The sequence below is a fragment of the Myotis brandtii genome, unplaced genomic scaffold (assembly GCF_000412655.1).
Source record: "Myotis brandtii unplaced genomic scaffold, ASM41265v1 scaffold453, whole genome shotgun sequence".
NCBI lineage: Eukaryota > Metazoa > Chordata > Mammalia > Chiroptera > Vespertilionidae > Myotis > Myotis brandtii.
The window spans coordinates 895,744-918,614 of NW_005367314.1; the positions used below are offsets into that span (position 1 = coordinate 895,744).

The following is a 22,871-nucleotide window of genomic DNA, read 5'->3' on the forward strand; positions in this document are numbered from 1 at the left end:
ATTATATTAATTTTTTAAAATATTTTTATTAATTGCATCACAGAGAAAGGAATCAAAATATTTAAAGAAATGTATGTACTTTAGAGAGGCTGTGGTTTTATACCAAAGGAAAGGAAAAACAGATGAATAAGCTTTGGGTCTTCATTTCTCTTTCTTTCTCTCAGGGTAAACTGAAAAACAAAAGGGCAAATATAAGTACCATTTATAAAATGGCATGCGTTTTTTAGATCTATTTAAATGAATGTCAAATAGCTTAGACTGTCTTTCTGCAATTTCCAATTTTCACCAATGAAAATAAGTCAAGCTTGCCCTCAACCCATGGCAGCTGAATTCTTCTGCTGAGCTAGGAGAGCAGACACCCCACTAGGTATTGTAAAGTCCTCTCTTCATCACTGATGACTTCATACTTATTCAAAGTCACAAGCTTTCATAATCACTCCTCAGAGTCATTTACGTAAGAGCTGTTTCTTACCTATACTAATTACAAACATACAAGGTATCTTCTCCAAGTTAATTGCCATTTAGGACTGAAACAAACCACATTTTACAACAACCAATTTGCAGAGACAGCAAGTTCTTCCTTGTCTGAATGCACAATATGTAGGTATTATCATGTGGCAAAGAGTAAGTTAAAGTCCAGTTAGTGGAATAAGCATCACGGTCGGTTTAGAAAATATAGAAGGAATTAATGCTCAGAAAAATGTTGCACAACTGATTTTTCATGAAAAAAGAAATTTTATATATTTTAATTTCCCTCAAAATATTACAACCAAAATGGATAAAACATGTTTATGGTCAAACATCTAAATTTTAAAGTGGGCCTTTTTATCCGAAGAAGAGAAAGTCTATTAAAACTCAACATGTTGACACAATGGAAACCTTGTAGCAGATTACTTACTATTAAGTAGGAATTCACATAGTAGATTTCTCATACTCTCCAATGACATTAATTTGTTATTGAGCTATTAAGTTGAACCTTGTGAAATCATCATCATTCAACTTTTTTTAACCTTCAAAAATGCATATCATCTTGCCTAATACCTGAAGTAATCTGCTCTGAATCATTGCTTAGTTGAATGGCTGTCTACTGTGTCACACTAGGTCAGAACAGGACAGTGATTAACTATCACATTCTGGTTTCAATTTTTAATTGTAGTTCCACCTCAGAAGCTGGGTGATCCTTGAGTAAACTACTTCGTCTATGCTTTGATCTGTGCTTTCATTTTCCCATCTGTAATATGGGAATTATAATGGAACTCAATTCAGAAAACTATTGTGAAAATTAAATAAGCTAATATATACAAAGACCTTAAAACAGTGATTGCCACTAGTCCATACGGCTCTTAGCTATTTTAATATTAACTATTATAATTAATTTCTTAAAGACAATCCAGAGAATATTACCTGAGATGCTTGTGAGTGTGTTGTTTTTAGGCTAAAGCAGCTTGACTTGAAGCAACAAGTTTTGGACCCTGAATGCAAAGAAATGAGAAATTTGGGAGAAGTATTAGCATCACTATTAGGATAAATGACCATTTATACAGCCATTGATGATTACAAAATAACTTTCCATGTTTCACATCCTTCAATACCAGCTTAGTACTAGAATCTCTAGAAGGAAACTTATGAACACCCATTGCACCCAAAGCAATAAAAACATTACTCTCAAGTTGTACAGAAAAAATAGTAAATGACCCAGACATTTAAATATAAACTTCCCACCCGCCTGTGAAGTCAAGCACTCAGATTCAACCAAGTTGCAAACCAATACTTGGAAAGAAAATACTTAAATAAATTATGGTTTTGGTTTAACGATGTCTTTACCAAAAAGGTTTCAGAACTTCTCAATATTTCTGTTTGAATTCATAAGTGACCCAACTTTGGAAACAGAACAAATACTACAAATATCTAATAATATGCTTCAGTTTAGCAGGGGATTTTTAAAAAGAATTAATTTAAGCCATTTTTTTCAGACCACTGTATGCAGAATAAAATTCCTGGGCCCCATGTACAAGTGTCCTTCAGATACAGAGTCCCCTAAGCCCTAGCCTGAGCCAGCAGCAGCAAAGGGCACTATGCATATTAAAATGAAGACTCCAGCACCTCCTCTGCAAAGCAGGCTTCTTTGTCAGCAGCTGCGCAGCACTTCTCGAAGAAAGTTGTGAAATCTCCCATAACAGTTTTCAGTTGTTCCTCAGTGGCTTTGGGCTTGTGTTTCAACAGCTCCACAAGGGCACTGCATTTAAATGAAATGAAAACAAAACAGGGAAATGGTTACTCACATAGAGAAAAATGAAGATGCTAAAGACAGTAGTACTGTTGTTTGAGATCTTAAGTCTTAGAGCCAGGCAACTCTGAGCTTGAGGCCCAGGCTTACCACTATAAAATTCAATATTCTCATTTCCATAAGGAGGAGAATAAAATCTACTTTCATGGGGTTGGTGGAAGGTTCAAATAAAATCATCAATGCAAATTGTTTAACATCTGTAGTATCAATAAATCTCTTTTCAGTTGAATCTCTAGAAATGATTATGTTATTGCATTTAGAAAGTATTCAGAATTTTAAATGTGTGCCATGTTGAAGCTTATAGCAATTTAAGAGCTAAAAATGATCTTTAAAAGCTTAATTATCTTGGACTCCATTTAAAAGTTTTTAATCAAAACCCAGCCAGCGTGGCTCAGTGGTTGAGCATCAACCTACGAACCAGGAAGTCACAGTTTGATTCCTGGTCAGGGCCCATGCCTGGTTGTGGGCTTGATCCCCATGTGGGGTGTGCAGGGGCAGCCGATCAATGACTCTCTCATTATTGTTGTTTCTGTCTCCCTCGCCTTTCCTCTCTGAAATCAATTTAAAATTTTTTTAAATTTTTTAATCCAAGAATCTATATTTTGGTCTTTAATTGGCCCATTCAAAATGAATATGTAGAGGCCATGGGAAACAAGACTATCCAAACTCATGTAAGCTGGTGGTTCTCTTTCATTGACGTCTGCACAGATAATAGTGCTAGAGAGTCGTGTGAGCACAAGTTTTGCAATATTCCTCTTAAGTGTATGGCCATGATCAGAACCCACCAGAAACGACAGCAACTTTACGTTGCCTATCTAACCCCTAGTGACAGCAGCAGAGAGTCATGCTTCGGAACTCGCATTTCTAGATGTTTTTCATCCAAATTTCATTCTCAAAAGTTACATCTTGGAGGTTTGCCTTGCCTGTGGGTTGCCATAGGACAAATTTAAAATAATCACATATTCCTAGGAATAAATTCTTCTAAGACTTCTACTAACTAATTTGCTATCTTCACAAATGAATCAATTAATTGCTAAGCTTTTTCTACTGGATCTGTCCTAAGATATTATTCTTATTACTTATGGAGCCTTTATCCACATGATTATTCGGAATGATTTCTATAGAAAATTATAATATGGTTTTGTTGTTATTGTTTGTTTTGGTAAGAGAACAAAAACCTATCCATTTTAATTTTGACACTTTTATCACCTTTAAAAAGGCCAATACTTAAGTCCTTTTTTCTAAGGAATTTAATCACTACTTAAGAAAATTTTGCCCATTCAATTGACAGTTCTCCCTATCAAGATTACAAACATATGCAGGAATGAAATTCTCCTCACGTTTGTTTCTTGACTTGTTGCTCAGGCACAGGAAGTGCGCATACATCTGCATGGAAGGTGAATGTATCAGCGTTAAATTCTTTGGGAACGTAGGTTTCATCAGCCTCCAGAGCAGAAAAGCATGGCCGTCTGTGCACCAATGACTCTGTGCAGCATTTGGTAACTCTGTCGCTCACTGGTGCCTTCTCGTGGGACACGCACAACCAGTTCAAGACCACGGACAGCTGAAGAGCAGGAAGTAGAGCAGAAATTCAAAAGAAGCATAATGAAAAGTTGTCCATGAACTCCTACTTTTCAATGGACCAAAAGAAGTGTTGTATTTTAACTAGCAACACTGAATGCAAGATTGATCTCACTTATATGTGGAATCTAATGAATAAAATAAACTGATGATCAAAATAGATCTTCCATGGAACAGACTGATGAATCTCAGAGGCAAGGTTGGGGGGGGGGCAGGAAGAGATTAACTAAAGAACTTGTATGCATATATATGCATAACGGATGGACACAGAGAATAGTGAGGTGAAGGCCTGGGGCGGGGGCAGAAGTGGGAAGGAGGGGGTCAATGGGAGGAAACAGGGAAACATCTGTAATAATTTCAGACATAAAGACAAATTTTTTTAAAAAAGTCATTTGTCTTTTAGGTGTCTGCATTTGCAGAATAATCCATGTCTACATTTGAGAAAATAATTCATTAAAATAATTTGAGATGATACCTAAGACATGTGTAGGAATGGGAGAAAGCAGTCTTATACTGATACATTAAAGGGAAGACCCTCCTCCCCGACCAAAAGTAAAATTTCTTAAATGCCAGGATGAAGCATTAAATATTCATGGATTTTTTCAGAATAATTTATCATTTTCAGGGTCTTGTCTCAATCCTCATTCTGATGGTCAGGATAATGTAGGCAACCAAATCCTACACATACACACACACACACACACACACACACACACACACACACACACACACATTAGTTCACTCCTGCTTCTGAAAGTTAACTTTATAAATATCTAAAGGCAAAATTCATCATTATTGACTTATTATATTTTAAAGGACTTACATAGTCTTCAGCACAACCCATTCTTTTTACGTCTGGAAGCTTACAGCAGTAACTGCCCACTCTGCCTAGTTTTCTTGAGACATCCACAAGAGTTGGAGTTGACACTTGGGGTAGTTTCTTCGTGTAACGAACTAAGAGCCTGTAACAAAAGACTCTTTGTATTTCAACCAGGCAAGAAACTTTTTTTCTAACATAGTAGGTGAAGCAAAGAACCATTATACAAAATAAATTACAATTATTTTCCATTCTTAAAATTTTCTCCATCTTTTGGTTGGTGGGGTAGAATGGGGGAAGACCTTTTCCTAAGCAACTAGGTAAGCCTAACTTTGAATTCCAGCTCTGCTGTATAATTTTAGGAAAGTGACTTAGCTTACTATAATTCAGTGACATTGATGCATTTATTAATTGCTTCTTTCTTTCAATAAAACCTACTGAGAGTTTAATATGCAGGGGTGGGCTGAAGTAGGTTTACAGTTGTTCATATGGAAAAAGATATGCAGGTTAGGATTATTACTACAGCTTTATTAACTCTGTGTTTAGCTTATTTACAACTGTAATGCTAATCTTGCCCACCTCTGTTTAGTAGCACTGTGCTAAATTAGAAAGATATGGATGAGTTTTTTCATCTATAAAATGAGAGGATATGTACCTGACTCAATAGGAATGGTTCAGGGATTAAAAGAAAAAGTATGCCATCAACCTGGCATGAGATTTAGCATGTAACAATCCTTTATTAGGAATTCCAACCACCATTGAAAGGCAATGTATGGCTGTAATCTACTCAAGGGAAGAGACTTGTTAATTATTGCTATCTCTAGCACCCACAGTTAGAAGAGTGTTGACATTGATCAGTAAATATCTACCTAATGATGTGTCCCTATTGTCTTTACCTTCTCAGGTAAGGCTCTATTAGATCAGGATATTATCAACTCATATATTACATTACTTCTTGAGTCACTGCTATTCAAATCCAACTATTTGCTATTCTGGAAAGCATTGCTGTGTCTCTCTCTTTTTTTTTTTTTTTTTTGTCCATAAACTATTACTTAACCTTCAGAGGGCATCTTCAGTTCCGATAGCAAAATATTTAGTATTTTCCTTCCCAGTCTCAAGAGGCTAATTTTTAAAACTGAACTCAAATATAGGTCTCTTTAACCCATCAACTATTTTATCTCTCATTCTCCAGTCTTTCTTGATGGAGAGGGATTAGAAATATATACTATATTTTCATGATTAAAAGTTCTATGACAGGTGATAATCAAAAGTTCTAATCAAGGATATATATATATATATATCATAATATGCTCATTAGACTGGACATCCTTCCGGATGTAGCTGGGGCTGTGAGGGCTGAGGTGGCCACTGTGGCATGCGGGGGCAGAGCCTCTTGCATGAATTTCATACATTGGGCCCGTAGTGTGTGTGTGTGTATAATTGATCTCACTTATATATAGAATCTAGTAAACAAAATAAGCTGATAACTAAAAAAGATCCAGAGACATGGAAACATGGAATAGACTGACGAATCTCAGAGGGCAGGGGAGGGGGGCAGGAAGTGATTAACCAAACATATGCTCATATATGTATAACTCATAAACACAGAAAATAGTGTGGTGAAGGCCTTGGGAGAGGGGAGTGGGTAGAATGGGTAAAATGGGGGAGAAAGAGGGGACAACTGTAAGACTCAACAATAAAGATAAATTTTTATAAAATAAATAAAAATAAAATTTAAAAAACCTACAAATTGATCAAGAATGACATTAGTCAAAAACAAAAATACGTACGCATTTTGGAAGCCATACTCTCCAAGTTTGTCAAAGGTTTCACAATTTTTTGTGACTAATGCCTTTGGCTCCTCCACAAGAGGCTTAAGTTCATCAAACTGAAAAATAAAAGAATTGTGTTTACAGGGTTCCACCCAGGGACCAGATGCAGGATGCTTTTTGCCCCTATAGGCAGAATGAGAGCCTTCTTCAACCCTTCTGCCCAAAGTCATGTAAAAAAACCTTTGATGCCAAACCTGTTACAATACATCCACACTGCATAGTATAAGTGATTAAGAATATTCAAGCTCTGGAGTGTGACTGCTAGTTTTTAAGCGAGGTCATCCAACTCCTTTCCTAGTTGTGGAACTTTACTTCTGATCACCAAGTTTTAGAAACCTCACCTCTAAAATGGGGATGAAGATGGTACCATCCCAGAGAATGCTCTGTGAAAACCACCTGAGCTAATGAACTTACAAAAGTTCTTGGAACACAGTAAAAGCTCAATAAATTATAGCTATGGCTATAAGCACTATTATTTTTGATCCATCTCTCCAGTTGGATCCTAAGCTCTCTGAAGTAAGAGATTATTATATTTTGGGCATAGGATCCAGCATGGTGACTGGCATATAGCAGGTTCTTGGTAAAGAAAAAAAAAATGGAAACCACTCCAAATGTTGAAAGTGTTAAATATCCTAAACCTGCTAAAAAAAAAAATCCCATTTTAGCATAGCAAAATATATTAAAAATCCTCCAGAACTGATTTTCTCAACTTACTAAATTTCTTATAAAACCATTCCTAAACCTTCTCAAAAAGATTTTAAAATATTCTAAATGAATAGATTTCACAACCTTCCTTACGATACTAATTTTCGATACTAGATAAATCTTGAAATCAGGTTAATTTTCTTCATATCTGAGTTATATCACTTTAAATTTACATTTGCTTTATCTTATTTTGTTCTCAGGACTGTGAAAAAGAGGAAAGATGTGGTCAATATTTTTTAAATTAGAGCTTGCTCTTTCCTGAGCCTTTTTTTAATAGACTACTCTAGTTTTTATTAACTAGTCTATTGAGGCCATTTTCCCTAAAATGTTTAAGGGCACAAAATTGAAATTATCTCAAGAGAATATCTCAATTGCATTATATAACATATTGCTTTCTGGCATTATTTTTCTCTCTTATGATTGGAATCACCAGTCAAAGAGCTTTGAGAAACCTACCACTTTGGAAACACATGCATGAGCATCATCGGAGGCACAGCACTTCTCCAGTGTAGCTTCATATCCCTTGGCAAGTCTCAGGAGCAATGAGACAGCGTAGTCAGGATGCCTTCTTGAGTACTCATACAAAAACCTAATCAAGATGAAAATAAAATAGACTTAGTTGAACAAAGAAGCAAGAAAAATCACCTAACTAACCACAAGCATGACTCATACCCAAAGGTTCGATTTGACCAAACACGTGCAATAAACCTTGGTGGCTAAGGGCTAGGGTTCAGAGTAAAGCTACCTTCATTCAAATTCTTGCTCTAATACTTACTTTACTCTATCACCTTAGGCAACTGATTAAAACTATCAGAACCTTAGTTCCCTCCTTTTTTAGAAGGTGAATTGTGAGAAATACATGTCATAATGCATGCATAGCACACACTGGCATATATAAAATGTTTGATCAATGACACCTGTTATTATGTTTATTTTGTTTGATTTGGACTACATCTCAGAAAGGGATAGATAGATAGATAGATAGATAGATAGATAGATAGATAGATGATAGATAGATATTCTTACGTTTTTAGTTTCCTCTCTGTATGAGTGAAATCTTGAAGGGTACATAATTTTGTAAAATATTATTTAGTGCACGGAATACTATTATAATCCAATAATAAAATTCAAAAGTTTATCACCACTAACTGATTACATATAATCATTTATTTTATCATTTAATTGTATGCTGCCTTGTCATGCTACTGAACATCTGGTCTTTACAAACAAATTAAAGTACCTGGTAGCAGACTCCATACTTCTCTTTATACATCTATTCTGTTGTCAGATAGATACAGTGATATAAAGATGCATGGCTTATATTCATCTGTGTATGTCATGGTAAGTTCAAGAAATTCTCTTTGAATGAATTAGTGAATACTCTGTATATAATTTATGTATATGCAAAATGTTTCTAGAGGTAATTCCAGAAATATATCAGAGGACTAAAGAATGAGGGGATGACAGAAACTTCTACTTATTACTTTGTACTCTCCTCAATTGATTTTTTGCTATGAGCAGGTATAATTTTATGACTATACTTAAAAACTAATTAATTTGTATTCCCCCCCCAAAAAAATGTAAAAGCTCAGAGAGGGAAGGATAAAGTAGCACTGCAGGCAACAATTGTAACAACTCCAAAGGAAAGCCTAGAACTGTTTTCTAAATCCTCAGAGCCATTGAAAGCTATGAAAGGATCATTCTTTATCCACTTACGTGCCCAGGAAGACATCTTTTGCCTCCTTATAGTTTTTGCAAAGATCCTTATCATCAACATAATCAGCATTTAATGATGCCAAGTCACTAGGCAAATCATCATTTTCCACCTCAGCAAGGCACTGGGATTTCTCCAACAGAGGTTTAGCACAACATTCCTTCAATTTGCTGGAGATTGAATCTTGATTTTCACACATATACTTGGCAAGATCCGCCTATAAGCAAGTTGATGAAAATTGTTCAAAGTAAACTGACATCCCTATACTTTTTTCCAGACTTTTATTATGTTGGCAGAACACGTCCACTGTATTCTAAGACCATGTACATACCAACCTGCCTTCTATGAACATTTTCAGTCTATGCTCAGAAATCTGGAGACTCAGAACTACGAAAATATTTTCACTTGTTTAAAACCTAGTCAGTAACAGTTATTTATTAAATTTATATTTCTATTGTTAAGGCACTTAAGTTTCAAAATTAAAAACCAATAGTAGATGCCCTGGCCGGTTTGGCTCAGTGGATGGAGTGTCGGCCTGCAGACTGAAGGGTCTCAGGTTCGATTCAGGTCAAGGGCATGTACCTTGGTTGCGGGCACATCCCCAATAGGGGCTGTGCAGGAGGCAGCTGATCGATGTTTCTCTCTCATCGATGTTTCTAACTCTCTATCCCTCTCCCTTCCTCTCTGTAAAAAAATCAATAAAATATGTTTTTAAAAAACCCAATAGTAGAGGGCTGGATGAAAAAGATGTGGGGATTAATAAATACAAATTTATAGCTACAGAATAGTCACAGAGATGTAAATTACAGCACAGGGAATATGGTCAATAGTATCCTAATGACTATGTGTGGGAAACATGGGGTGGGGGGGCTCGTCTGTACTATAAAGTATATGATTTTTCTAACCACTGTGCTGTACATCTGAAACTAATACAGAATAATATTAAATGTCAACTGTAATAAAAAAATGTTGTTTTTCCAAATATTCCCAAACATTAAATGCAGGCATTTTGAAAGCAAATAACTAAATAAAGTGTGAAGGATTTTTGGAATATTAGTCAAAAGCATAGCCACAGGCCCTACTTACACATGTAAATTTTGTGTAATCTGCCTTAAATTTTCCAGAAAGTGTTCTGAGAGATTAGGATTCTGATATTTGGTCATGTATTTACATTTTGGGGACATAGATATTGTGCTAAATATTTGTATATTAAGAGAGGATATGTAGAGAAAAGTTACATGATATGCAAAGATCTCTTCAGGTACCAGCACTTCTCCAATTCTACCCAAGTCCCAAAAATTTTTCTTAGGAAACTACCTTTGCTGCTGTCCTACTTCAGTTTAAGCTTTTGTTCTCAGAATACGACTGAAAGGAGTTAGAAATTAGTGAATGTATTTATCAGATCATTTTGTGAGTGGGATAGCCAGGTTTACAAAAATAAATAAATAAATAAATAAATAAATAAATAAATAGCATGCCACAAGGCAGGGAAAGAATTGAGCATATTAGACATAGAAGACAATTTCAATTCACTGTCAGCTGTCACCAATTACACTAAGCAACTTCATTGTACCCACTGCGCATGTTACCAAGGCAAAGTCACCAAGGAGAATACTGAGGATTCCTTACCCTGTCATCTGCACATTCAAGCATGTCACCTGAGCAGCATTCCTTGTGGACTTTGGTAAGATCTGTCACCAGCTTGGAAACCTCTATGAACTCAGCAGTGGGAAATTTCTGACTCAGGCGAGCAATGGACCTAAAAAGAAAATTCACCCATCACAATTTATTAACATCCAATATTTTATGTGCAAGCACCAGAAAAATACTACTTTTATCAAGAAAATTCAGGACAAAATGAAATATAGAAATAATTTGTAAAATTCATTCGTTCTTATTTTAGTGCTATTTCTAAATGAAATTGTTACCTTAAGGCAAAATGTTTCTTTAGGGCAGAATTCTCTATTCTAAGTGTGTGTGGGGGGTAGAAAAAAAGTCAGCAATTCATAAAATCAGAAATCAAAGAGGCATTCTGAAAGAGGTGACATCTGAGAAGCACCCAGTTTGGAGCCCATATCTGACTTGCAGATCTGACTTTATTGTTTATTATCAGTGTGGTCCTAGGATAGTTACTTAGAATCTCTGACCTTTCGCCCTGGAGAGACACACAGCATGCTGCATCAAAGGACTGTGGTGAGAATTAAATTAGATGATGCATAGGAAAGCACTTTATAAACTGGAAAGGGCCACACAAACTCGTTATCTTCTTCCTGAGTTCCAAAGCACACTGAGAAAATTAATTTCATATATTTTCAAGATTATAGAGTCTAACATATTTTTACCAAGAGATTGATTCAGCACGGTCTCTAAGCCTGATGACAAGATGTGAAAGGAGCTTTCACAAATCATTTCAGACTTGCCTAAATCTGATAAAAGATACTTCTTCGCCAAAACCAGTCACAGCCTGTTGAATTGTGCATTGTTTCACATTGGATGATTTTATTTAATTATTTGTTAGATTTTAATGTGTAGATGATAGACATGACAGGCAAAGATAGTACAAATGATGGTTTCTAGAAACCTTGCAAAATGTCTGTTATTCTATCTTCTGTTCATGTTCATTAACTGTTGACTAGCAAATGAGAAATTGGAATGAGGGTAGGAAGTGGGCTCTTGGCTCAGTTGTTGAAGGATATTCCTAGAACCAGCTAAGTAATATAAAAATAGAAGTCCAGGCAAAAACAATGAATTAAGAACAGAGCTGGAACTATGAGAAAATGAGACGTGATCTTGATAGCTGAATTTAATTATCACAACTTTATAAACAAGCAGATTGTTTCAGATAATTGCAGGGGGCTGGGGGAGACAAAATTAAATAACAGACCCTGACTACAACAGTATAAAAATCATGGACCATTAGAATAAAATCCCTATTAAAAAGGTGAAGGGATTAAGTACAAAATGGTAGTAACAGAATAATCATGGGGACATAAAGCACAGCCTAGGCCAGTGGTCGGCAAACTGCGGCTCGCGAGCCACATGTGGCTCTTTGCCCCCCTGAGTGTGGCTCTTCCACAAAATACCGACTTCTGCGCATGGGCCACAAAGTTTCAATCGCACTGTACATGCTTGCCCGCACGTGGTATTTTGTGGAAGAGCCACACTCAAGGGGCCAAAGAGCTGCATGTGGCTCGCGAGCTGCAGTTTGCCGACCACTGGCCTAGGGAATATAGTCAACAATATTCTAATAACTAAAGATGGGGACAAGGTTTATTGGGATGATCACTTAGTAAGTTATAATGTCTAATCACTGGGGTACATATGAAACCAATATAATATTGTATGTGAACTATAATTGAAAAATAAAAATTATTTTTAAAAAAGAATAGGATCTCTAGTCTTTATAAATAAATGGGAGTTTAAATAACTGTCATAGAATTACCAAAAAAAATATATCCTCTAATTTTTTTACTACTTTGAAAACATAATAAAAATAATGATGAATTGTCAATTATGCTCTGATTTTTCACTTCTGTTAAATTTCTGCCTTTTAGATAACAAGAAGGATATACATGAAAGCACTGTGTAAAAACTCATATTAATGTTCCCTGGCTGGATGGCTCAGTTAGTTGGAGCATCATCCCGTGCCCCAAAGGGTTTTAGCTTGATTCCTGATCAGGTCACACACCTAGGTAGCAGGTTGGTTTCTGCCCTGATTGGGAAAGCACTGATCCATGTTTCTCTCTCACATCGATGTCTCTCTCTCTCTCTCTCTCTCTCTCTCGCTCGCTCTCCCTCTCTCCCTCCCTCCCTCTCTCTCCCTCCCTCTCTCTTTCTCTCCATCTCTTGCTAAAAAAAATCAATAAAAACATATCCTCATGTGAAGATTAAGGAAAATAACTCATATGAAAGTACAATTTCATCAACTGAACCATCATCGTTTACATCATTATAACACACAAAAGCTAAATTTTAAATACCATGCTTTGAAAGCTCTGTCTCCGAATTTCTGGAGACTGGAACACTTCAGTCTCTGTCTGGCACCTGAAACCAGTACTTTTTCCTTCAAGGCATCCAGCTGCAAAAATAAATAATTTTGAAAATATATTTTAAAGCTCTATATGAAACACCCCTTCGTAAGTTCAGATAAGACTATGATAAGTTAAATTTTAAAGACATATTATACACCTAAATTCCCAAGTATTCACTGTTGGCAAATAATTAATTTGCTATATAGTGAGAGGGAAAATCAGTCTGGTCAGAGTGGATGCCCCAGGTAGTGAACACCCAGCATGGGGGCATTGCCAGGGAAAAGGGAACTGACAGGAAAGGTAGAAGAACAGAGTACACTAACATCCCGGGGAATATAATTTTACTTATTTCTTAATTTTGCATAAATTCATTTCAATCCCTCCTTCACCAACTCTCACATTAATAAACTCCCTAGAAAAGATGATGAGTACATAATAAATATTTATGTAATGAATGAAAAAACCCAGGCTTCTAGAAGCAGTGAAATTCTCCATTTTGAATTCCTCCACCATAGGAAAGATTCATGAAAAGATAAACAAAAACTGCCCTAACTGGTTTGGCTCAGTGAATAGAGCGTTGGCCTGCGGACTGAAAGGTCCCAGGTTTGATCCCGGTCAAGGGCATGTACCTTGGTTGTGGGCACATCCCCAGTAGGAGGTGTGCAGGAGGCAGCTGATAGATGTTTATCTCTCATCGATGTTTCTAACTCTCTATCCCTCTCCCTTCCTCTCTGTAAAATAATCAATAAAATATTTTTAAAAAGATAAACAAAAACTGTGGCTCTTTGCTGTGCAATTTTACAAATTAGTTTCTTTATCCTATATAATAAAAGGCTAATATGCAAATTGACTGAACAGCAGAACGACCAGTCGCTATCACCCACACTGGCCACTAGGGGGCAGATGCTCAATTCAAGAGCTGTCCCATGGTGATCAGTGCGCTCCCACAGGGGAAGCACTGCTCAGCCAGAAGCTGGGCTCACGGCTGGTGAGCGCAGTGGTGGTGGCGGGAGCCTCTCCTGCCTCTGCGGCAGCGCTGAGGATGTTTGACTGACAGCTTAGGCCCACTCCCCCTGGGGAGTGGGCCTAAGCTGGAAGTTGGACATCCCCCAAAGGCTCCTGTACTGTGAGAGGGCACAGGCCAGTCTCAAGGACCCCACCCCCCCTGAGTGCAGGAATTTTGTGCACTGGGCCTCTAGTTTCACTATAAAAAGAAGAGGGTATTTAAACACATACACAGTGGTTCTCTATGAGATTCACGGGGGTAAAACTTAGAAGGAGGAATGAGGATGTCACAGGCCTTCAAAGAGGGTGAAGAATCTTTGGGGTGGGTAAGAGTAAGGAAGGCTTTTTTGAAGGTAAAGAAGTTTATATCAGAGACTTAGGTGCTCTACATAAGATGCCCCAAATCTGAGGTTTGAGTCTGAACTGGCTCTTCTGTTCTGCTGGGCATACCTTTGGGCCCAGGCAGGCGGCTTTGTCAGCAGCTTCGCAGCATTCTGTCAAAACTCCTTTATATTCTTGAATAGAGTAAAGGAGCTCTGGGCCATAAAAGAAAGGATGTCTCCTGGCAACTTCATATAAGTATCTAAAATTTTAAAAAGAAGAACAGGCAGTCATTTTTTCTGTAGCAGACAAGATTACAGGGACAATTATTATCAACAATTTCCCTAGAAACTCCAAAACTCAAAGACATCTAACTTACCAATTAAACCAATTTGCACATCATGACCTTGCCTTTGTCATTTTTTAAGTCAATAAAAAGGTTAAACTTATATGTACATATATACAGTAAAATGAAGTTAATTCTGACAATAACCAAAGTTAATTCTGGCAATAACCAAATGAAGTTAATTCATAATATTTTAATGTGGACGTCCCTAAGTAGTGAACAACTAGCATGCGGGTATTGCCAGGGAAAAGGGAACTGTTAATATTTTCCATAGAGATCATATCTTATTTCAATGAATTCCAACAGATGACTGATCAAATTTTTTATTGTGTAAAATTTTATAGCATTAAATAGTATTTCTTTGAATTTGTCATCAGATCAAAAGCTTCTAAGTCTTAATGTTGAAAATATTTTTATAGTAGTTGTTATAATGAGTCTTGACCTATTTTATAATTTTTAATGTTGAAGTACAGATATCTGATTCCTGCCCTGGGTGGGTGGCTCAGTTGGTTGGAGTATCCTCTCCTACACCAAAGTTGGGGAGGGGTGGGGGGGCGTTGGTTCTGCGGGCAACCAATCAATGTCTCTCTCTTTCTCTCTCCCTTTCTCTCTCTATATATAATCAATAAAAATATATCCTCTGGTGAGGATTTAAAAAATCTGATTTACTTACGATCCCAACAACTTCTGGTCACTTTCTTTAAAGGCAGTGCACAATGCATCGGGCTCTGGTCTCACCAATGCAGGCAGGTTTGGGTTATCATCTTTGTGTTTCAGGAAGCATTCGTGTCTCTCGGGTTCCTTTTTTGTACAGCAGTCAGCCATGTCACCATAGGTGTCACGAAGAGATGCGACCGCACACAATTTATCTCCGAAAAGGGTGTGCTAAATGGAAGACAGAGGCTTCAAATTGCTAGGCAGTGTTTTATTTTTTTTACACCCAAAGAACAGTATTAAAAATGTTACAAACTGGTAAATCTTGGCGAGGAAATGATATAACAACCCACTTTTTTCCTCAATTTAGAGAGTTTCCCCTGACTTGATAATCTATGTGTAATTTTTTAAGAAGTAACTACCACACTGTTAGTTACAGTGGATACAATAGAAGGGCACATTAGAGAAGAAAGTGTATTTAAATACACTATGGCCATTGTGTGTGGTCTCAATAAAGAAAAGCTTTAGAACTGTAGGCATAGCTAGAATGCCTCTATCATAGAAGAAACGATAGAAACACTACCAATTTGTGAGTGTTGCTTACAAATATGGTCATTTAGTGATAACAGAGAAAGCCAAAATGGGGTGTTTGCCCTTTGTAGTGCTCAGGGTTACTTAAAATAAGAAGAAATAACATTCAAAATCACAATGTACTTACAAGTGACTTGTCACAATTTTCAGCTGACTCGTCAGCAGCACATGTTTTTGCGAAGTCAGTTACTTCTTTGGCTAACTTCACTTGCTCTTCAAATGGGCATTGCTGGAGAAACTGGGAAAAGGTAACCAGCACCCTGAAACACAGGACATACACAGATTGGTATAATAAAACTTGAATACAAAATAGGTTGCTATGCTAGAGAACAAATTGTGTTATCAGTATATGTCCTATAGTATTTTTTGCATCTTACTATTATCTTGAAAGACTATTCACATCAGCAATCATCTGATGCCTAAACAGGTATGTGTGGCTTTTTAAGCAAAGAGGATATGTGTTTCCACCATAATCAAATACATATGTGAGTAGATGAACACATACCAAGCAAGCAACATACATTCTAAATAGATATAATTGTTAAGATGAGGGGCATTACATAGGCCCTTGTACTATTTAAAACAAAAAACCAAAATCATACATACATCTCCTTTAATCAGGCTATAGAATGAAATTGACCTTTAAAAAATAAACTATTTTCTCATTCTTTACTAAATTAAAAACATATTAAAATGCTCAATAGAAATGACAGATCTATTTGCTAGGTAAAGGAACCTGAGAGTGTGCTGGGAAAGGAACCATATTTTAAAGTCTTTCCCCTTATGTAAGAGTTCCAGAGCTATTACACTTCCCCATACAGTAGCCATCAGCCACGTGTGACTATATAGTTAAATTAATTAAAATTAAATACAATTTAAACTTTTGATTCTCAGTTGCATTTGCCAAGTTCAAAGTACTCAACAACCATGTGTGGCCAGTGGCTAGCACATTGGTTAACACTGATATGGAATATTTTCATGAATGCAGAAAATTCTACTGGAAAATACTGTTCTAGAGTCTGGACTCTGATGACAGGGGGATGTAAGAACTTCAGAATAATAACCAATGCTGTTAGAAACATTACATTTGACTCTTCAATATTTTAACTTACAGGCCTCTGAAATATTCTTCTCCTAAATCCTTAAACCGATGAGCGAGCTCACTCTTGTCTGTGGGGGAAAAAGATTTGTTTAAATACTGAAGAAAGCAACTGGTTATGATATTACTTTTTATGTTTCTCTCCATTTGACTTAGTATTCATTTGCTCGAAAATATCAGGATGACAGTGAACTATTTCTTCTGCTTTTAAACAAGAGATGTTCCATCACCAACAATACTATTTGAAAAATCATTAAATATTTATAGCTTTAGATTCAAACTTGGATAAGATATAATGCTACTGAGGGAACAGTACGAAGGAAAAATATTAATACAAATTTTATTTATAAGACTAACAACACAGTTGTGTTGTTTTAATGCATCAAGGTGCAGTGGATAGGGCTTTGGCAATTTTGAGTTATGAATTCTATCTTCAACTAATTCTGTGAAGTTTAAGTCACTCTATGTCCCATCATATGCAGAGGGAAATGATAGTCACTAAACAATCCCCACCTTCTTTTTCACTTAGGATGTTAGAGTTATAAGATAACTTCCTAAAGGTTCACAAATACAAAATATCGTCACAGTCTAGAAATTAATGCTAAAGGAAAACTTACTTCTTTAAAGATGCAGGGTTTACTGAAACTTTCTTTTACTGGTAAAATGAAATAAATTTGAACAATAGAAAAATAGAATTCTTACGTGCATCTCGACGAAACACACCCCTGGAGTAAGCAGAGCTGAAAAGAAAGAGAACACAAATAAAGGTTACCCACTTCATCTTGCCAAAGGCTTGTGGGTTTGAAGGGAAGGTAGGATGAATGGGGAGAAATTAGCTCTAATATACTTCTTTAACCAATCATTGTAGATTATTAACTAGACTCATCTTTGTATTTCATTGGCTCTCAACTGATTACAAAATTCATAATGTTCTTGCCAAAAAATTGTTTGACTAATTCCCTTGCGTATGTTTGCCATCTGCACCTGTTTTCTCCACAAGACCTTGTCAGTTCATTCAAGTTATGTAAAACATCTTATCAAATTTTATCTAAGAGTTTAAACAATCTGTTCCTAACATTCATTACCATGTTCTTTGTCTGTGATTTACCATTTGAACATTTTAGTTTTTAATATTTGCAAAAATTTAGTTAAACCAATGACTCAGTATGGGAACAAGACATACTAAAAGAGCTAAGCTCTGAACCATAGATATTACTAATTCAAGTATGATTTTATAATGAATATTGGAACCAGACTTGTCCTTTAGGTCACAGATGAATAGAAATAAAAGAATCTCTGCTTATAGAATTATTTCCATTGAAGAAAACTATTTTTAAAACCTGAAATCTTAAATTAGAATAGAAAGCAGAAAACCATTCTAATTTTCTAAATAGAGAACATGATTCCCTTTTGGATAAATTACGCCAGCCTTTCTTTAGCTTCTGAGAAAGAGTAGGTACCTTTTATTTGAAGTTGGTGTCTAGCCCTAGCCTTTTTTTAATGAGTTTCCAGGAAAGACTTGATCAAACAGGAAATCCTTATAATTCAATATAATTTTATTACTAATTCTCAAAATTAGCTTTCATCATGCACACCTATACTTTGTGCATATTTTTTATTTAATAAATAAAAAGAATAATATTTGTTTCTCCATCTACTTTGCACTGAAATATCATATTGTAATACAATAGCAAAGAGGAAAAACCAAAAACAGTCATTCATCATGATTTTAGAAGCTAATCACGCATTTTCCTATATTCCATGAAGATCCCATAGTTCTCAAATATAAAAAGAAAACTCTTGAATCTTTCCCTACAGTACCAATAAGGTGTATTCCTTATGCATATCCTTATTAAAGATTAATAAATGGTTATAAAGTTAAAATATTTTATTCTTAATACTATCTTCATGCTTAAAATCTATCTCGATTGATAAGCAATGCTTTAGCATTTGCATTTTGTGGATTCCTAAAGAATTCCAACATTTTTTCTACTATGCAAATGTATTCTATACTGAGAAGAATAAACCACATAAATGTTAGTTATTTCTAGATACTCTGTTCTTCAAGCTTTTAAATTTTTATGTTATCAAAGGACTCTGGCATGATAATAAATGCATACATTTAAACCAAGAGTTATAAACATGGCTTACAGAATCTAGTTTTTAAGTAAGAAACGAGCTCCAGTGATTTTTAAATGTTTTCCATTTTACGGGAGAGTAGTTAAGAAAATTGTTTCTTATGGAAAGAATAGTAGTGCACTGATCATTTAGAAGAGAAAAAATACCTAATTGAAATATAAATATAATTGGGAATTAAACTTGAGTTTTTAACCCTTTGCCCTTTGTTTTTCCATTCATTTTTGACAGGATGGAAATGGCATAGTGTTGAAGCAGGTGAAATATCTCTTTGGACCAATCCCCCACTTCTTTGTATTCTGAATCATAACCTTAAACCTGCATTCTTTTACTACCCTGGGGATTCCTGAAGCTTCTCACCAAGTCATTCAAACCAGGTTCCTCTCCATCTGGCCATCTTCTTGGCCCAGCCTTTATGGAATCCCCTTTTATGATAGACTGCTACTTCTGAGTCGCCTCCTCTTCGAAATGAAGTGAAACATATGCATAAATATGTGACAACAATATCTAGTAATAGCTATGGTATTTTAACAGACAACCACTTAACCCAAAGTCTTTAGAAAATAGGGGAAATTTGATTTCATTTGGAGAGAAAAATAAAAACAGGAAAATCTTTCCTTAACATTCTCCCTACTGTACTATGGACATATGCAGATCTTACCTATCCATGAAGGGCCTGGGCTGTTTTCAAAAAAATACAGAAGTTAGAAAAACGAGACTATTAAGCATCAGACTAACCAATTGAACATGGTAAGAGATTAAATTTATTTACTTGTGAAAATACATTTCTCATTTTTAAAAAAAGTTTAAAAATGAATTGTTCAAAATCTATGGAATGTGATAGGCATTTTTAATGCAAATTAAAAATTATAATGTAATCTAAATATCAACTTTTCTCTCATCCCCCCTCCCAATATTTCTTGCATTAGGAAGAAATATAGAATTTGCTGAAGATTCCAAACCTCCCCTGGCAGGAGGGTCCCATTTTCTGCCTTTCCTTGTGTTCACTGGGCCTCTGGGATTGACATTGAACTCCTCTCAAATACACTAACCATTTACTCCAAATTTCTCTCAGCTCCTTACTCTGCAGTTTAATGCAACTCCATGTCAATTTCTAGCTCCAAACTCAAACATGCAGATCTGTATATACCTCCACGCCATGTGAGTCATGCTGGATTAAATTATTTTTTAATATATTTTTATTTATTTCAGAGAGGAAGGGAGGGGGAGAGAGAGATATAAACATCAATGATGAAAGAGAATCATTGATCGGCTACCTCCTGCACGCCCCCTACTGGGGATCGATCCTGCAACCCAGGCATGTGCCCTTGACTTGAATCAAACCTGGGACCCTTCAGTCTGCAGACCAACACTCTATCCACTGAGCCTAACCGGCTAGGACTGAATTAATTTTTTGTAAGGACTTTCTACCTTGAACATCCTATGATTCCATATTTCCCATATTAGTCTTTTAGAATGAGAAGAGGACCTGACTGATAGAATGACTATACAGGTATCCCCTGCTTTTCAATAGTTTGCATTTCCCCACTTGGCTTTTACAAAACACAAAAAAACAAAACAAAAAAAACTACATTAGTACCTGGTTTGGGTTTGTTTGTTTGTTCCCCATTATTACTTTTTTTTAATTCTCACCCGATTTTAGAAAGAGAGGGAGGGAAAAAGAGAGAGAAAACAATCAGTTGCCTCCCATATGTGCCTGATCAGGGATGGAACCCACAACTTAGGTATGTGCCTTAATCAGGAATTGAACCCATAACCTTTATGGGAAGATGCTCCAACCAACTGAGCAACCCGAGCAAGGCAGTATCTGATTTTTATAACAAAAAAGAAATCTTTATAGGATTTTTGCTTTTATGACAAAAATGATTAAAACTGAGAACAGCGGTCAGCATTTGTTTTGAAAGAGCCCTTATACAGGTAACACATACCCCCAGCAAAGAGAGGGGCCCTTCAGCTCCTTTCCCAGGAATTATACTCATCATCTCAGCATCAAGCTCCACAGCTTTGAACTGTGTCTGTGAGCATCTGTGCTTTATCTAGATTTATTCTGTGCATCTGTTAGCAAGATGTGTCCTAAGGTATCAGAAAAGCCTAAGAGAGCTGGTAGGGATGTTTTGTTTAGCATAAAACTGAGTGTAATTAAGCATTTCAATCCTGGTGAGCGAAGTAAAGACTGCATGTGTTGAATTTTGGGTCTGGGATCACCCAAAAATTTCTTCCATATAAATTATGGTAACTGCTTCTTTGCTTTACAGCATTTGGCTTACAAAAGATTTCATAGGCATGATCTACTTTTGAATAGCAAGGAGAAACCTGTATCAAGTTAGGGAATTGGTAACCAAATTTGAGAACGTGTTCATTGCTGAGCTGTCCAATGGATCCTTAGGCATTATTCTCTACCTAGTTCAGGTTAGCATTTTTTTTTTAATAAAAAAGGTAACTTAAACTTGTATAAACTACATAAATAAAATGACACTTTCCCACATCCTTTCATTGTTTTTCCAATAAAAAAAATATGACTAATGCCCAGAATCCATGCTTACCCATTCTTCATATAAGTTAACAAAAAACAGCATCTTCTATAAACATATAAATTGAAATTAATGCCAGTAAGTCCTTTCCATAATAATAGCTACAGATCAAATAAAGATAAATATACTGCTGAGAGTTTAATAGTTCTTAGTCTATTCTTATTCTATATTTTTTTCCAAATGTAATTAAAGAGACTTATTACCTAAAATGAATTTAATTTAAAGTTACAAAATTCAACTTTTAAAAACCTCTTGTCAAACAACAAAAGTTGCCTGCCGGTGTGGCTCAGTGGTTGAGCATTGACCTATGGTCACGGTTTGATTCCCGGTCTGGGAGACATGCAGGAGGCAGCCAATAAATGATTCTCTCTCGTCATTGATATTTCTATCTCTCTCTCCCTCTCCCTTCCTCTCTGAAATCAATAAAAATATATTTTAAAACAATAAAAGTTGTGTGGCTAAAATATTCCTGTTAAACTTCAGTGGAACAAGTTTAGAAAGTTTTCATTAGAAGATAGTATTTTTTTCTCCTGATGTCTTCTAAATCAGAATTTACTTGATATTTTGTAATCTCCCAGTGCCAGCCGTCAGCTGGAAATTCTCTGTCCTGCACCCAGCTGAGCCTTGGAATGTAGTTCTTAAAATTCTTGTCAGTTTTTCAAGCACCTATGTAGGGGCTAACATCAAGAAATGAATTATTTCACTCCAAAAAAAATTGTAACTTCAAGAAATATATCAAATAAATAACTTGTGTTTTCTGTTTTTAAAATTCATCTCTAGCAAAATTATGATGAACTATATAATGTAAATGTTTTCAAAATAATTTTTAAATATTAGTATTTCATAGATGAGCATTGAGGTTTTTTAAATTAGTTTTTCATTATATAGACACTAGAGGTCCAGTGCATGAAATTCATGCATGGATAGGGTCCCTAGGCCTGGCCAGCGATCAGGGCCAATCGGGGCCGATCGGGGCCTACTGGCTGCCAGCCAGGGCCGTCTTTCACTCCACGCCTCTGGTGGTCAGCACACGTCATAGTGAGCAATAGAACTCCTGTCACTCAGGCCGATCAGGGGGTTGGGGTGCTGCCCCCTGTCACTCACAGAGCAGGGCCCATCAGGGGGGTTGGGGAGTTGGGGAGCTCACACTCGGGGCAGGGCTGATGGAGAGGTTATGGCTCTACCCTGTCACACACAGAG

The 22,871-nt window shown here is 36.2% G+C and overlaps 1 protein-coding gene across 1 annotated transcript; it reads right to left on the bottom strand.

Annotated features, from left to right (window-relative positions):
• Positions 1–150: 150 nt before the first annotated feature.
• On the bottom strand, positions 151–17,806 carry ALB (albumin). The gene is made up of 15 exons (XM_005874827.2): positions 17,686–17,806; positions 16,997–17,054; positions 16,012–16,144; positions 15,313–15,524; positions 14,423–14,555; positions 12,917–13,014; positions 10,566–10,695; positions 8,939–9,153; positions 7,679–7,811; positions 6,476–6,573; positions 4,692–4,830; positions 3,628–3,851; positions 2,104–2,236; positions 1,405–1,472; positions 151–170 (listed from the first exon to the last, which is right to left on the bottom strand). Exons 1-14 carry the CDS (start codon positions 17,762–17,764, stop codon positions 1,431–1,433), a joined length of 1,827 nt encoding a protein of 608 aa, XP_005874889.1. The 5' UTR covers positions 17,765–17,806; the 3' UTR covers positions 151–170; positions 1,405–1,430.
• Positions 17,807–22,871: the final 5,065 nt, after the last annotated feature.